This window comes from Pelodiscus sinensis, chromosome 3 (genome assembly GCF_052426305.1).
Source record: "Pelodiscus sinensis isolate ZL-2025 chromosome 3, ASM5242630v1, whole genome shotgun sequence".
Taxonomy (NCBI): Eukaryota; Metazoa; Chordata; order Testudines; family Trionychidae; genus Pelodiscus; species Pelodiscus sinensis.
The window spans coordinates 19,956,108-19,973,924 of record NC_143054.1 but is presented as its reverse complement, the minus strand read 5'-3'; the positions used below and the strand labels follow the sequence as shown (position 1 = coordinate 19,973,924).

Here is a 17,817-nt window from a genome sequence, read left to right as displayed (position 1 = left end):
GTTTTTGTACAGAACTTCACACAATGAAGTCATAGAGTCATAGGGTTGGAAGAGACCTCTGGAGGGTCATCGACTTCAACCCTCTGCTAAAATCAGGGCCAATCCCAACTAAATCATCCCAGCCAGGGCTTTGTCAAGCTGGAACTTAAAAACCTGTAGAGATGGAGATTCCACCACCTCCCTAGGTAACTCATTCCAATGTTTCAACACCCTCCAAGTGAAATGGTTTTTCCTAATGTCCAACCTAGATTGCAACTTGAGACAATTGCTTCTTGTTGTCATCTGTCACCACTAAGAATAGCTTCTCTCCATACTCTTTGGAACGCCCCTTCAGGTAGTTAAAGGCTGCTATCAAATCTCCCTTAACTCTTCTCTTCTATAGACTAAAATAAGCTCAAATCCTCGAGCCAAGCCTTGTAAGTCATGTGCTCCAGCTTCCTAATCATTTTTGTTGCCCTTCACTGGACTCTCTCCAATGTGTCCATATCCTTTCTGTAATGAGGGCTGTAAGTCTTGAGCTTCTAAGTACCACAGTAATACAAATGAATAGTAATAAATAAAGATAAATAGCAAATTATCAGTAATGTAGGCACAAAAGGAGCTGGTCAAGACATGAAGCCTGGTTCTGATTTTCATAACGTTAGTATAAATTGGGAATTACCTCCACTGACACTGGTGGAGTTAACCAGTTTCACAGTAGCATAAGATCAGATTCAGATGGATCATTTCAACTTTAAATTTCTAGCTTTTGTAACGTTCTTAATATTGGTGCTCCATGCACAACTTTTTAAAAGACAGAAAAATAAACAGATTAGCTAAATGCCAGAATCTGTCAAGCTTGGGTTTATTGTTAAAACTTTTGATTTTTTTTAAAAAGATCATCAGCTGTACAGACCGTAGATGAGTTCCTATTTTTAAGTGAGTTATTTGCTCTTATTTAGGCAAAACTCCACTGATTTCAACAAGAATGTTGCTTTAGTAAGAAGTATTGAAAAGAAAGCTAAATGAGAATTAAGTGACAGATCTGTTCATCTCTCAATGTAATAAAGAGAGCCAAAGATTCAGACTTTTAAATGCAAGAACAGAAAAGCAAACTTCTTGTTTATTTTGGCACTATGAATTCTTTGCAGTTTATCTTTGGTGTAAGAGGGAAACCCAACAAAACATTTTCTAATTCAAAAGATCATTTTCCTATCCAAAAAAGGAGAGCTTCTTTTGTAAACCAACCAGCTAAAGACCATTTTGTGGGAAGTATGACTATACCTAGATTATCATTGTAAACAGCAATTTAACCATTTTTTAAAAAATCCATCTTTTAAAAAAAAAAAAAGATACATCATCTGGATAGTGAGCAAAGAATCTATTCAATTGCTAAATGTGTAACAATTAAAATATTCAAATGACAAGCAAGGAACAAAATACACTAACTAAAAAGAACAATGTCTGAAGGTTGTAATTTGTTCTAACAGTGGCAATGAATTCTAAAACATGTTTCCAGAATTGAACATCTCTGCTTGGCCTGACTGGAGCATGGGAGACCCAGGCTTGGGAATGACCTTAGGTTAAATCACAATCAGATTTAAGTGGGAAAAATAAAAAGAAAGGTCACCATGTCGCCATCCCAAAAGCAATTCCTAGGGAGGCACCAGTTCAGAGAGTGTTAAAGTCCTAAGCCAGTAGTAATGGGCAATTTGGGATATCTGACTTGACATACCTTAAAAGAGCCTGTATTTCAGAGAAGGGTGCTTAGTATTTTCTGAAAATCATGATCCTTTAAAATATCTCCAGTCAGGCACTACTGACAATCTACAATATTGCTGCTGCCACTGCTAACAATTCTGGCTACAGAACGAGACATTAAGCCAATTTAGCCACAGGGCTTCTGTTGCAATTTAGAAGTAGATTTGGGAATTAGTGAAGGATTTCAGTTTTAAATAAAGAAAATAATTGCCTTAGAATTACAAGATAGGTAAACAAACCTAGATACCTATTTAAGTAGGTCCTGATTTAATTATTCAGAGCCACCAGACAATGTTGCTTATGCTCAGGATCATATGAGAACTTTGGAGTCAGAAAGATCAGGAAAGCCCAAAAGTGGATACCATCATAAAAATGCTTCTACACTGGTTTTATACTGTTGCAATTCCAAATTCAATGGTGTAAGTGAAACCTGGTCCATGTACTCTACATAAAAGTAGCATAAATAGAGGAAGAAGACAGTCATACCTGATTATGCCTAGAGGATCTACATCTTCTTCCTCCTCTTCTTCAACATCTTGATTTTTTACTAACCCAAGTTGAGGGATTATGTCAGATGTCTTCTCCTCTTTAAAGAAATCTAACACTTCATTTTCTTCATCTTCCAGCTCCTCATCAGGGACATTTTTACCTTTCAAATCAATGACACTAGTAGACTTTGTCCCTGAAAAAAGCAATAATGCATGAAGAGCTAAGAATGACAATTTAAACTCACAGCTACACTTTGTCAATTTCTTCCACTTGTTCCCAATAGTCAAGTGTAAGGAATAGGCTCCTGTCTTTACAAACAGCTCTTGTCAATTATATCCAGCAATCTGGACTGGAGAGTTAGTTCCCCCATCCAGTAATATGCCATTCTATGCACCTCTAGATCTGAAATATCTGGTACCAACTTAACATATCTGGACTGCTCTTGGGTCAAATCTCATCAGAGAGTGTAAACTAAAAATATAATCTTGGACTGCATGAAAAATGAAGCTAGCATAAATATGTGACGCGGTTCTTTAAGTCACAAACATAAACAGATTTAAATTGGACAAAAGAAACTGGGTCCACTAGAACTGGAGTTCCCAAACTGTGATACCTGTACACATATTCCTGGGGGTACGCAAGACCTCTCTGGGGAGCATGTGGGAGAAATTGTATAATGGTAGATTTTTTTTTAGTAATTATTTTATATATTGCATTTTCATAATAAGCTACTCAAACAAAGATTTAAAACTAGGTGGGAAATTTGTTATATATAATATGGTAGTTTATTTATTACAAGAGGTACCTATGAGAACGCAGATACGCAGGGCTACTGATGTACAGGGTCCTCACCTCCAACCCAGCAACTATCCATTCTAACTGATTTCAGAACTTAGTTGGGTTTTTTTCAATTGTACATGTTGCACCATAACTATATTGGTATGTAATGGTGAAATATGGACACAGATGGCTGAAGACCGGTATTGTTAAGAATACACAAAGTATCAGTGGTGAGAAGGACAGACGTATGAGGCCAGTTGGTAGATCTGGATGGGGGTATGCAATGAGAAAAATTTGAGAACTTTTGCACTAGAGCATGCACCACTCTAGAACCCAAGCTTCCCAAGTCTGATCCTTTCTTTGCTGTCAGAAATTATCTAAGAAAGCCTCTGGCAAAATGTTGCATCCTCCTCTAGCGCTGATCCACACAGAAGATAAAGGCCTACTATTGCTATTGGGTACTCTGTTAGCTCAAGTGGCAGGTGTCTGGAGAGGATGTAAGTGTTCCACTCTTCTGATAAGCCTTCTGGGTGTCAATCTGACACCACATGGTGGAATTAATTTTTTTTTCCAGCTTGCTTTTTTAAAAAACCTAGGAAATTATACATAAAAATATCTGTTTTAAGAGTATTGTTAAGGTTGCAGTGTCCAACATCCCAAAGTTAGGAAATGCCAGAATTAAGATTACTTGTGCTGCCCCTGGGGTGTATGCATTATCATACGGCCTTTGCTTATTTGGTTATGTTCTATTTTTTCCACAGGACCCTCTGCTTCATTCATTTAGTGTGCAGCATTTCAATATTGTCTCCGCTCCTCATTGTTCAATGTGTCACCCCAGGCCTTATCTACTGCACACTATTCAAATCCTATTGTGAAGACAGAAATATTAATTTCCTCAGGAGCTTTCCCATGGCATTCACCACTATCGTATCCATGCACTTCACAAACATTAACTGACTGATTTTCACAACACTCCTGTGAGGCAAGTGGGTGTATTATCCTCCATTTACAAATGAGACACAGAGAGATCATGTGTCAAAGGCATTCGTTAATATTGGGTTCCCACTCTGAGATGCCTAGGGCCTGGTTTTTCAGAGCATTGTATCACATTTTATACGTTCATGGTACATGACATCAATGGCATCTGTTATTGCTCAGCATTTCTGCAAATCAGACCCCGGTGTCTCAAGTCAGGCACCCAGAAAATAAGGAACATGCTCTTAGTGACCATGTGTGAAAAGATGTTTAAGTGACTTCCCCAAATCACACAGAAACCCTGCAGTACAGGCAGGGCAAAATCCAGTTTTCCAGGATGGCATTCTACTGCTGAAACCATGAGACCATCCATTCTCTTCCTACAATCCCTCCCTCTTTCACTACACATTTTCCAAGTTCAGCAAGAAATAAAGCAGGGTCTATAGACAAGATACTCCTTCAATATGCATTGAAGAAACTCCTGCTTCGTTGCCAGAGCGTGTCCATCCTGCACAACGTATGGGGCAAGGAAAAAATAGCATGTGATAATGTCATTAAAGACTGTACCATAAAGCACATGTACAAGCAGACCGACCAATGGTGAGGGAGGGATGCGTTAGCAGCTGGAGCCCTTCAAATCACCACTGGAGCATCACACCGCGTGCTCCAAGCAGCATTAAGGGCTGGGGTATGCGTCGTACTCCGGGTGGTGATGAGGGCTGGCTGCCCTAGCCCCGCCCCTACCACTCTCAGCCCCGCCCCTTCCAGGAGTGCAGAGCCAAGCCCCCCTGACTTTGCCCAGGGGATCATGGAGGCTGTCAGTGCCACTGTGAATAAGGGGAGTCTGAATAAAGGTTGCATAGGTAACCTTAATTCTGGTATTTCCTAACTTTTGAACGCTTGGCTTGCATGTGTGTGCGTGTACGTGTGCGTGTGTGTCCACAAATGAAATATTATTATTTCAGTTACCTAAGAATTCCAGCAATTCAGGACTTGTTGCGAGTTCTGCATCTTTGGAGATGAGCCTCATAATGTCATTGAACACCACTCTTCGTTCTCGGATATCAGATTCCCCAACAAACAGAGCTTTCCGCGGTAATGGTGGAAGAGATGCCTGTGGATAGCGGGCAGTCAGCTTTTGGTAAAACTCGTCAATCTCACTGAACTTCTTAGAGACCTGTAATGAAGTACACATGTTGGGTTAGTTTATGAACAGACAAGAATGAAGGACAGACAGCAAAACTGCAGGGAGTTATGCTCCGTGAAACATTTCCCCTGGATGTTTCAGTCTATAACATGCAGAACGCAAAAGCTTTCCATCTACCCTGGAGACAGCCTGTCATCTTTGTAGTTCACCACACTGCATTACAATGATCCCCGGCTTCAGGAGTTCTCAGACCTCACTGCACCACAACCCTCTTCTGACGACAGAAACTACATGACTCCAGGAAGAGGGACTGAAGACTGAGCCATGCTGTCCTGGGTGGGGCAGCCAACACCTGAGCCCCTACCATCCTGGGTGGGTGAAGAGAGGAGAAGGGGATAGCAAAGGCTTCAGCCTAGGCAGGAGGCCTGTAAGCCTAGCCCCAAAACCGAGGGCTTCAGCTTTTGGTCCTAGGTGGTGGGGCTCAGGCTTCAACTTTGGCCCTGGGCTCCACCAAGCCTAAATCAGCCCTGGCAACTCCATTAAAATGGGGTCACAACCCATTCTGGAGTCCCGACCCACAGTTCGAGAACCGCTGTCCTAGTGTAATGAAATAAACCCAGCCCGTCATCAGCTAGTTGCACACACAGAGGATCACAACTTCAGACATTGTTCCTTGAAAGCATGGGTCCTAACATTTGCTGCCTGCCTGGAGAGAGATCAGGAAGTAGCAGCCTCTCATAGTGGAAAAAGTTTCAGAGATTTCTTTTCCCCAGTTTGCTGCTTCTCCTTAAGTCAGATTTGCCAACCTCGATGGGCAGCTGCTCTCTGCTATTGATGCCTGAATGTCTGCCACATTTGCTGATGTACCTGATAACCAGGAGAGAACCTCAGATCATGTTGCTACCTCTATTACATTTATACAAAAGAAGGATAAGAGATGACTTGATAGAGGACTACTATAAGGTCATCAACTGGGTATGTTTCCAGTAGGGTCCCTCAGGGATCAGTTCTTGGCTCTACAACTGTTTAACAATTTTATCAATGATCTAGAAGAAAACAAAATCATCACTGTAAAGGTTGCAGATGACACAAAAATTGGAGGAGGGGTAATTAATGAAAAGGACAGGTCAAAGTAATCTGGCCTGCTTGGTAAACAGGGTTCAAACAATCAATATGCATTGAATTTGGCTAAATGCAAACCAGTGGGTATCAGCAGCAGTGGTCAGAACTACAAATTGTTACTTCCAGGGAAAATCTGCACCAAAAAATTAAAAATTCTGAAACAAAAATTACAAATTCTGCAAACAATATTTTAAAATTCTGCATATTTGATTTGTAACAGACGTAATGCTATACTTGTCTAGCAGTTATCTCTAGGTCCTCCACAGCAGCTGAATCTTTTTAAACCTCATTCTCCTGAAATTTGTTAATGCAATAATCATGAACTCCAATGACTTCAGAGGACTGACTCTCAATTTACATGGGCATAAATAAAAAAGAAACCAGGCTGTATGTCTCAGGGAATAGGAAGGAGAACAGAACATTTCTAACTGGCATCAGGACAAAAGAAAGGCCGCGAACTGAGGCACAAGTTTTGGGTCACTGGGCTATAATTTGACCATGTTTCTGACTTGGGGCACATGTTTTTGAGAATACCCTGTTGGGAACCCACCTGAGCAAAGGCTGGTCAACTGAGTAGCAGTCACCCTGATGAAAGCAAAGTTTGCTGAGGTGGAGTGAGAGGCTGGGGACAGAAACACCAGGGGTAGAAGTACAAAGGCTGGCCAGGTTGTCCTGGGAACACCTTGCTAGGTGATAGAGATTATGATGGATTCTTTAAGACACAGAAACCCTTGTATCTGGAATTGCTGTGCTAAGACCTGTCATTCCCTTATTTGAGCAGGGCTCACCATAGAGTCCGATCAGTGGTAAGCAGTTCTGGGCATCTGAGCAGTAGGCAAGCAAAGCAGCAGTTGGTATCACCCACAGGCCACAGCTTCCAGCAGCAGAGTGGGAACAACAGAGGACACAACAGTGACAGCAGAGGAATTTGTAGCCACCATTGGGTGTCAGTGCAGCGACTCCGGTGAAGCCTCCCTGTCCTAGCTGCTGAAATCAATACAGGACAAATGGTAGGACCCAGGACTGCCTATGAAACAGTGACTCCAATTTTCCAGGACTCTGGGGAATAACAAACTATAAGTGAAGAAGTTGGGGACCACGAACTCAGAGTGGGAGTCAGAACAAATTGCATCTTCCAGTCCAATTGTTTGGGACCGTGACTTATGCATGCGGGTAAATGGCAGTGGAAGGTGTGAAATTGTAACTATTCATCCCATTTAACCTGGCCTTTTCATTTTCTCCTCCACACATACATACCTCTTCACCCTACTACTACCACTACAGGTTGGGCCACCCTGGTCCAGTAGCCTCAGGACCTGACCGGTCCCAGATGAGGGATTTTGCTGGACCAGGGGAGGTCATATCTGGCCCCCCCCAGCTACCAGCCCCCCAGCCCTGAAACAGCCACCGGCCTCGCTGCCCTGCTGGTCCCCCTACTCCCCCCCGCACTTCCCTGCTACACCAAGCATACCCACTCCAGCCCAGCTCCCTGAGCACCGGGTTCCTGCCTGCACTGGACAGCCCTGCTGGGTTGTACCTAGCAGCCCAGATGCGGTGCACCAAGCAGTCCAACTGCAGAGAGCCCAGCCACCAGCCCTTCACCAGGACTCTCAGGTCCTGGAACATCCATGGTCCAGCAGTCGGACCCGGTTAACATAAGATTCAATCTGTACTACTAAGTAGTAAGTTAATGTATTCAACTACTATAAAAGAGCAACCAATACATAGAACTACTCCCCAAAAAATATTAAATTGAAGTTAAACTGAGCAGTGGGGTGAGACCAAAAAAACCTCATTAATATTATTTTTTCTTTTCACCCCAGAAAACCTTAATCTTCCAATGCAAACCAAATATACAAATTATTCATAAATCTCAATTTGGGTTGAATTACACTGTTGACTTTAGAGCAAATATGCACCCTTGTACACTATCACTAATTAAGCCACTGAGAATCCCTGTGGGCTTCCCACGACAACCATCCATAATAGCATGCAGAATGTGCTAAATACTATGTCCGAAGCATACTAATCTGCTACAAGGAAGCCTGCATGTTATTATACCAAGCAAAATAATATAAGACAGCGCTTAAGTGCCCTCTGCTGGAATAGTCTATCATGGACCACACTCAGGATTAAATATCTAGAATATCTTTTTTCATTCTGTCAAGTAAATAAAATCAATACTATTAATCTGTAATATGTGGTTCAAAGGACTTTCTCCTATTAGCTACAATTCTTCCTGCAAACACTTATATATGAGCTTAATTTTATTCCTGTGAGGACAGGTTGGAACTCCCTGGTCTGGCATCCTTTTGAGCAGCCCCAAAATAGATAATTTGCTGGACATGGGGAGATCAATGCTCCCCTGCTGGCCACCAGACCCACTCCTGCTGGAGTTCCCCCACCTCCACTGTCACCGCTGGGGCTCCCAGCTGGCTCCCGCTGCCAGTCTCTGGAGCTCTTGGGTCCAGCAACCGGACCATGGTTGTTGCCGGACTAGAGAGTCCCAGATTTGAGAGATTCAACCTGCAGTTGGGCTAGATTCTCAAATGGTGTAAAATGGCATAATACCATTGTTTTAAATGCAATTATACCAATTTGCACCATTTGAGGCTCTGGCTAACCAACTTCAAAGAGACTACTTATGTGACTAAGGCTAAGAACAAGTGCATTTGCATGACTGGGGTCCTACTAATAACATTCATTTTGAAAACTCAAAATGAATGCACTTTAGCCAGAAGGATTTTGTTGCTAGGAACACATAAATAAAGTTACCATGAATAAAAATATGCTGAAATAGCTCCCCAGAAGTTCAAGGTGGAGACTGAAACTTTGACTCCAACCCTACAGGTGGATACACACAACATATCCCAGTAAATTCGCCAAGACGTGTGTGAAGTTAAGTACATGCATAAAAGAGCAGGATTGGGGCCTTTGGCAGGGATTTCCAAAGAGGCCTTCTCAATAGCAGCTCTGATTCATTTTTAGAAAGAAAGCCAACTCCACTGTTTCTATATAACAAGAGCATTCTGAACTTAAACAGAAACCCAGCTGTGTTGTCCTTAGATAGTGTGACCTCCACAGCTAATGCTTCGCTACAGCCCACGCCACAATCTATAGCACTTCACAAACTGAAAATGTTTAAGCAACTTCAGATTCACAAAGGCTCTGGTTTGATGACTCATTTTCAAAGCTCACTGCTCAGACTGATATTCAACATGAACACTGCCTTTTAAATGTGCTGATACCAGATGTTATGCAAACACACACAGGAACGGCAGCTTAACTAGTAAAATTAAATTGTTCAAAACAAAGAAATGTTAGGGCTAGAATATGACGTACGAAATATGAAAAGTGAAATGTGTCTTCCTTGATAAACTAGTTTTGATTATACACACACAAGTGAGCCAACAAACTCTCTGGGCCCCTGGACAAGGTCGGGGAGGGGGATGACCTAGAAGGGATGGACCCTTGGGCAGAAGGGGTGGGGCCGAGGCAGTCAGCCCTCAGAGTCACCTGTACTGCCCCCCTTTTCCAGTACCATCCGGGGTTCCAATACTGATTCAAAGAGACCAGGGCTCCGGCTACTGCAAATGCTGCAGTAGTGGCAGCCAGGAGCCCCAGACCTCTTTGAATCGCAGGGCCCCTAGGGCAGTTGCCCCCTTTGTCCACCCTGCTATCAGGCCTGTACACACACAGCATATCCTGTAGCACAAATCAACAAAAAGCTGTTACCCCATTGTCACAGTTCAGGGCAACAGCTCCTGCATTGCATCTGTGTGGTCCCGAAACCAGCTGACTTCCTCCACTACCAATTCATTCCACTCTAGGCTGCCCGCTCCTCTGTTCGGCAGGGACCTGCATATCTCTCCCTCACGACCAGAGATTTTCAGGGTTGCCCTGTCCCCTGCCTACACTGTCATAGTCCGAGCAAACCACACTGCTAAACAGGCCAGCGCTTGGCTTTCTCTTCAAAGCCGTGTGCTGCCTGCAGTTAGAGCTCTTCCTAAGGAAGCATGTTTATTCTTTAGCTGAGAGCATTACAGAGAAAACATAGGAAACACAATAAAAGACACGCCCCCTACACACATGCTAAAATGCTTACCAGAGTCACCCTGATTCCTGCCTCAGGCTCAGGGAGATATCGTTCCTTCAAAACCCACAACCAAGTCACAAATCATAACTGATTTAGGTTCAGAACCAGAACTCTTCAGTCATTCCTTTATTCAGTTTGAGGCTATGATCTTGGCCTCAGAAGATAACAGACCCCTCCCTAAGATGTAGCTTCAAAAGGCTGGGGGGGCTGCATAACTGGCAGTGGGGAATAGGCATTCAACTGCCCCCTACATGTTCCCGGGGGGAAGGGAGCACGTAATACTTTTTATTCCAAAAGTCCCTTCTTGTCTGGCATATTGTCCTGTGCAGAACTCGAGATCTGACAGCTCTCCTTTGAGGTTACATACAATCCTGGCCGTCAACATTACATAAACCAGCCATTTATTACAACAGACCCCAAAGATACTTAAACTTAATTCAATATGGTCTTCCAAGGATATGAGTGAAAACCGACATCACTGTCATACATGCTGCCACCTCCTTACCCATTCCATTGCTAAAAATACCACAACTGTCCATCACCTCTTCGTATCTCCCTTCCTCCAGCTCCTGGTTCTCACAGAGACCATGATCTCTCCATCTGACTCTGAAGCTACCCTCCCTTAGGCTTTGTCTACACTGCCGGCAGAGAGTATGCAAATGAAGTGCTGATTAGCATACTGTTGCATTTCATTTGCATAATCTATTCAAGCTGTTTTTGCGCAAAAACAAGCAGTGTGGAAATTTCCTTTTTGCACAAAAAACCCTTTTTGTGCAAGATTTTTATGCCTTATGAGCCTCAGCTAATCTCTTTCAACATCTCCCATGAACATAATCCCTCACACCCCGTGACTCAGCTTTTCTGTGACTTCCAATCCACCAGTGTTTAGGATTTCTCATTTGCTCTCAGCCCTCTCCTCTCTCTAGTCAATAATTTCAATTATATTGATTCTCTTCATGCTTCACTCTTTTACACCCTTGATTCTTTTGCCTCTCTCACCCACTGAAAGGTCTGCCCTGCGAACACCCAATATCTGGATGCCCTTAGCTTGCAATTGCCAGAAGCTGCAACTGGATATCTTGATGAGTGCATGTTCTGTCCACTCCTCCTGAAGCACCTGGCATTGTCCACGGTCAAAAGACAGGATAATGTGCTAGATGTACCATTGATCTGATCCACCATGTCTGTTCTTACATGCTTATGAAATGTTAATCCAGCTTTTGACAGCAGTAGCATCTTTTGCAGATACAGAAAAACTACTTTCTTCATTTCTCTTAATTCAGCTAGCTCAGTTCAATGACGTGTTCATTCGTAGTTAGGAAACCAATTGGAAGTTAAAAAAATCAAGAAAGCTTGTTTTCTGCTTTAAATCTATGAATAAAATCTCAGCATGAGAAAATGAGCTCTACTACTTCTAAATTTTGAAGGACATGATGACCAGAAACAATCAATTCAAATCAGTGTTTCACAACCTTTTTTTTATAAAGTCCCCTTTAATATATATATATATATATATATATATATATATATATATATATATATATATATAAGTACTCCAGTTCTTACAGTTTTCAGACACACAACATTTTTTTTCTACCATTCCAACACATTTGTTTAAACAATTTAATCGTAGATGGGCGGGCGATGAAATTTTTGGGTGAAAAAAGTACAAAAATAATAAAGCGCTGTAAAACTTAAAACGAAAATTCAGTTTTCTCCAAATTTCAGTTGTGTTGATGTACTCCCCCAGACTTCTCTCAAGTACTCTAGGGGTACTCATACCACTGGTTGAGAAACACCTGTTCAAATGACTAACTACATATAACAGCCTGTCTCCACCCTGCCTAGCCTCTCTCACTCAGTATCAAAAAGCTGACTCCTAACTCTGAGAGGCCCATGATGCCTCCACTGCCTGCTTCTTAAATTTTCAAATTAGCACCTTCATGCGTCCTCCCAAGCTGCCCCTCATGTTTGGGAGCTGCTCTCCACAATCATGCACAGTCATTGCATTATTTTCTTTCAAAAACCTCCTCAAAACTCTTTTTTGCCATGATGCCTACAAAAAAACCTTGACAGTGGTCAGGCTGCTGGTTTCTTCAGACCACTGCCTGTCACGCTGACCAATCATGTCTCAATTTAATGTCCTCTCCCTACCTGTATCCATCTGGTATCTCTGGTCCTGTACATAAGATTATCAGCTCCATAGGCCAGGGACCATATTTTGGTTCTGTTTGTACAATACCTAGAACAATGGACTCATGCGACTAAGCCCAAGGTGCTATTGTAATACAAAACAGTAAACCAATGTGAACCATATATCCTACCACTGCACAAGCTCAGGGTTTACAATTACTTCCACATGCTATAACTGTTTTCCAACAAAGTCAGGGGTCAAATGAGCAAAAAATATTTGATGGGATAAAATTCATTCCTATAAATCGACTTTACTTTAAGACTTCCCCAGGAAAGGTGAACAGCCAGGATGACTAACAATAAACAGGGAACTGGACCAATTCCACTGCAGAGTACATATGAAATTTGAGAAATCACATTACTAAACAAGAACAGCTTGGGGAGCACAGGGCGCCTCAGAAGATGTTGAAGAAAGAGCACAGAGATTTCCTACCCTGTCTTAAATGGAGATAATATTCGCCTACTTTTGTAAAGTGCTTTGAAATGCAAAGTACAGTTATTTCTGTTCCAACCCAAACTGCACTGTCATGCTAAAGGCCAGTGTTCCCTGTAAACTGGGCATTTGTGTGGTAATTCACGAGAGATTAAAATGCCGTCCATCTGATTAGCAGAATGCCCACAGCTAGGTTTTTTGTTTCTACAGTGGTGTACATTCGCACATGTCTCAGTGCACACAAAAATTATTCTGCACATGGATGGAGAAGATTAGTGGGTACATTGTTGAAGACTGTGAATGCAATCAAATATGTAATATCACAACAGTATAAAATAATGAAGGCTGATTTAGAGGGGAAAACCCCAAAGGATTTCTTTATCAAACACTGCAATGATTAACTACTTACCATAAACTGAACCACATCCTCGGGTTTGTGCTTTGCTGATTTGAATGCTACCAGTCGGGTAACAACTACAATGTGATATTCCACATGGCCAGACAGCATCCTCCCCCGGATTTCCTGATACTCTGGCACTGACAAGTCTATCCCCGTGTGAGCATTCTGAACTTGCCTACAAATTAAAACAAAAATTCAGTTAAAATATTCAGCAGTGACATGAAAACTTTTGCTGACTGCCAAAGAGAACTCTTGATCCAAAGGTCCACTAAATTCAATTAAAAGACTCCTATTTTAAAAGGCTTTGAAACTGGAATTAAATTTGGTCCTTAAACCATTTCTATTTAGTGAAACGATGACAGCACTAACTACGCTATGAAAGAAATAACAAATGTTGTTTATGTAACGTATAAGTATTTAAAGAAGCACAGACTACACTCAGCTCAACAAAACATACTGCAAAGCACACCCAGTTCAGCACTAAGAATGAAAATCATTTTGCACTCATTTTTAATCTCAAACCTTAACTTTGCTGCATCCAAAAGAAGCTTCACCAATATGTTGTGAATGTCCACAGGATATCAGCCTAAGGGACAAATTTTCAAAGGTATTTAGGTGCCTAAAGATGAGTATCAGTGCCTAACTTTCATTTCAAAAACACCTAACTCTCATTTAAATATATATTCAATTTAAACTTTTACTTTATACGACTTGAGATTATCTGAAAGAAAAGGTTACTCATCTCCTACAATTCTAATGAGAAATCCCTTCTATTGTTGCCTGTAGTATGCTGTTTCTTATTTAAAATGCATGCGCTCTTTGCAAGGAACTATAACTTCAAATAACAAAGCAAAATCAATTCACTTTTCATAGCATTAAAATAACCACAGATCTACAGATTTTCAAGGCCACATTGTGTAAATGTGCATGAATCTGCTGTTTAAACAAGGGGTGTTGAAATCAGTGTAATTTGCTAACAGTGTAACCGTTGACAATTTCAGCCGTTACACAGTTGCACACGGGATGGCAGCCAGCTCCCTGGGAGCCAACTTAAAAGCTGGCTTCCAGAACCACAGTTTCCACCTGCTACCCCACGCCCAGGGAACCGACTGCTGCCCCACACTGTTGCCTCTAATACAGAAGCAGCAGCATGGGGCATCAGACATCTTCCTAAGAACTGGTGCGCATCAGGAGGCAGCTTTTAAGCTAGCTCCCCTCACATAGCAGCTCCCGCTTGCCACCCCACAATGCTGCAGGGTGGCAGGCAGCTTCCCGGGAGCCAGACCAGGAGCCATGTGTAGCAATTTGGGTCACCAATAAGCTCATGTTTATCAGTTACCCATTTACACAGCTACTCCCTTACATCCTTAATTTGAACTTGCCATTTGTTCACCCTTCTGCATGTTCCACCCATAGATGAGATGGAGAAAAGACCATTAGTCTCAAGCCTCTGCAGCACTCTTATCAGTTCCCCTTATTTCATGAGTTATTCTTTGAAGCAAATATCCTCCCTACTTTATTCCTTTTCACTTTGTAACTCAGGGTATGTCTACACTACAGCGCTAATTCGAACTAACTTAATTCGAATTAGTTAATTCGAACTAAGCTAATTCGAACTAGTGCATCTAGACTAAAAAATTAGTTCGAATTAGCGTTTTGCTAATTCGAACTAGCATGTCCACACTGAGTGGACCCTGAACTGAGGTTAAGGATGGCCGGAAGCAGTGCTGGCAGGGCATCAGATTAGGACTTAGAGTGTGGAGCTGCTGCCTCAGGCTAGCCGAGGGCTGTGCTTAAAGGGACCCGACCCCCACTCCGGACAGACAGTTCTCAGGGGTGCCCCGCTTGCAAAGCAGTCCTGGCTTGGAGTGCCCTGAGTGCCCACACTTGGCACATCACAGCACTCGGCCATCAGCCCGCCTGCACTTGCCGCAGGCTGCCATCCGGGGGTCAATCAAGGGGCTTCAGGAGAGCTTGCACCCCAAAAGCCCGCAGAGCCACCCCAGTCCTCCCCATCCGGGGCTCGTACCCCATTCCTCCCTCACCTCCTTCCACTTACCCCTCCCTAGCCCCCCTTCCTGATGTACAAAATAAAGGACACGTGTGTTCAAAAATAGAAACTCTCTTTATTGAACAAAACTCGGGGAGACTGGGAAAAGGAGGTGGGAGAGGGGAAGAGAGAGGGTGGGAGAGCGGAGGGCAACTAAAATGATCAGGGGTTGGGAACAGGTCCCATATGAAGAGAGGCTAAAGAGACTGGGACTTTTCAGCTTAGAAAAGAGGAGACTGAGGGGGGATATGATAGAGGTCTATAAAAGCATGAGTGGTGTGGAGAGGGTGCATAAAGAAAAGTTATTCATTAGTTCCCATAATAGAAGGACTAGAGGACACCAAATGAAATGAATGGGTAGCAGGCTTCAAACTAATAACAGAGAGTTCTTCTTCACAAAGCAAATAGTCAACCTGTGGAACTCCTTGCTGCAGGAGGCTGTGAAGGCTACAACTAGAACAGAGTTTAAAGAGAAGTTAGATAAAGTCATGGAGGTTGGGTCCATGGAGTGCTATTAGCCAGGGGGTAGAAATGGTGTCCCTGGCCTCTGTTTGTGGAAGGTTGGAGATGGATGGCACGAGACAAATGGCTTGGTCATTGTCTTCGGTCCATCCCCTCCAGGGTCCCTAGTGTTGGCCGCTGTTGACAGATAGGCTACTGGGCTAGATGGACCTTTGGTCTGACCCAGTACGGCCATTCTAAGTCAGGGCTCAGGATCGGGGTCTCAGTGGACCACCTTGATTTTCATGCACACCTGCTCCTGGGTGGCCAGACTGGCAGCTATCCTGCCCTAGACGGCCACTTTCCTGTGCCTAGTGCGGAGGTCGTGGATGAGGTCCGTTATCTCCGCACTAGACCAGGCGGGCGCCCGCCTCTTGCTATCAGCCGACGGTCAGGGCAGTGAGTGGTATGTGTGTGTGTACTATACACCCGAGACTTCAACTGCTGAGACCGGGGTCCCTTGCAGTGGGCAACCTGGAAGAGGTTGAAGGGTGCCCCAATAAGTGTACAGGAAGAGCTTATTACACTTCAGATTTCAGCTGCTAGAATTCATAATTCCTTAGCAGCGGGCAGCCTCGGGGAGGCTGAGAAGCGCCCCAATGGGTTTTGCCACCTGGGTGTGACACATACCCAAACGCCCAAGCTCTTCCTATACTGTGTGTGTACTATACACCCAAGACTTTAACTGCTGAGACCGGGGTCCCTTGCAGTGAGCAACCTGGAAGAGGTTGAAGGGCGCCCCAATAAGTGTACAGAGAGAGCTTATTACGCTTCAGATTTCAGCTGCTAGAATTCATAATTCCTTCGCAGCAGGCAGCCTCGGGAAGGCTGAGAAGTGCCCCAACGGAATTTGCCACCTGGGTGTGACACAAATCCAAACCCCCAAGCTCTCCCTATATCTGTCCCTTTATGACCGGCTGAAGTTCTTTTAAATTGTGCTTGGTTCTATTACAGCAACTGAAGGAGTCAGGTTAAAGCTTAAACAGTTACAGGTTTATTTGAGGAAGCTTATAAATCATGTGGTTGCAATGGCTATTGTTCTATTTCTTAACTGCTGGCAAATATATATATATAGATAGATCTTTAGAAAAATGGTTACAAGGAAAATAAAGATAGAAAATAGAAAATAATGGTACCAAATGACAGCTTAATCTTTAAAGAGCTCTATTCTATGCATGCACTAAAACAAAAGGAAACATACAGGTACAATTTTTACACCTTTCTGCGTCACTCGGTCCCAGCGTGTCAGGCCAGGATCGGTCCCTCAATTCCTCGGAAAGACGAAAATACGAGGTGGGCATCCCCGTGGACCTCGGGAGGTCAAACACCTAACCCGACCAGCAGGTAAATGGTAGATTGACACTCAAAGTGAGTGCATGCTGGGCCCATCTTATATACCCATTGGGTCACGTATTTTCTCTTTCTTATCTGTAATGCCAATTGATGCTGGTCTGTCTGCTGTGAGACCAGTTCTTACATGGGAGTTGTGAACTTAATTTACACTTGTAAGAGAGAATTGAGATGATTAAATTGGAAGTACGGGACATTGTTTTCTCAGTGGGAAATTCCTCTCCCAGGGACTGTGTGTGTTCGAATCAACATAGGTGCCAGCCTGACACTTCTTGCAGCCTCGAGCTTAGCTTATTTCCTTAATCGTTACTCAGAGTCATAAACTTGCATATCCTGGTCAAAGCAGATCAAAGCTTAATGGCTATGCTGATCTTCTTATTGTTCCTTCTCTGCTCTGTATACAGACATCTCAGAGGGCAAGCAAGATTGTTTGAGATGGGGCAGTCTGTCTGGCTACACTTGCGGACCCGGGCAGGCTCCCGGGAGCCGCCAGCCTGGTCCCGGGAAGAGGCGGAGGGCTGGGTGGCAGCGGGTGGCTGGC

The 17,817-nt window shown here is 43.3% G+C and overlaps 1 protein-coding gene across 1 annotated transcript in view; it reads right to left on the bottom strand.

The window, feature by feature from the left end:
* Positions 1–17,817, bottom strand: part of HS1BP3 (HCLS1 binding protein 3) — an 86,066-nt gene that overhangs the window by 56,743 nt on the left and 11,506 nt on the right. The window contains exons 2-4 of the mRNA XM_075923430.2: positions 13,385–13,550; positions 4,954–5,161; positions 2,227–2,422 (exon numbers count right to left, since the gene is read on the bottom strand). Of these exons, the coding sequence (XP_075779545.2) occupies positions 2,227–2,422; positions 4,954–5,161; positions 13,385–13,550 (570 nt within the window). The remainder of the gene's footprint in view (positions 1–2,226; positions 2,423–4,953; positions 5,162–13,384; positions 13,551–17,817) is intronic.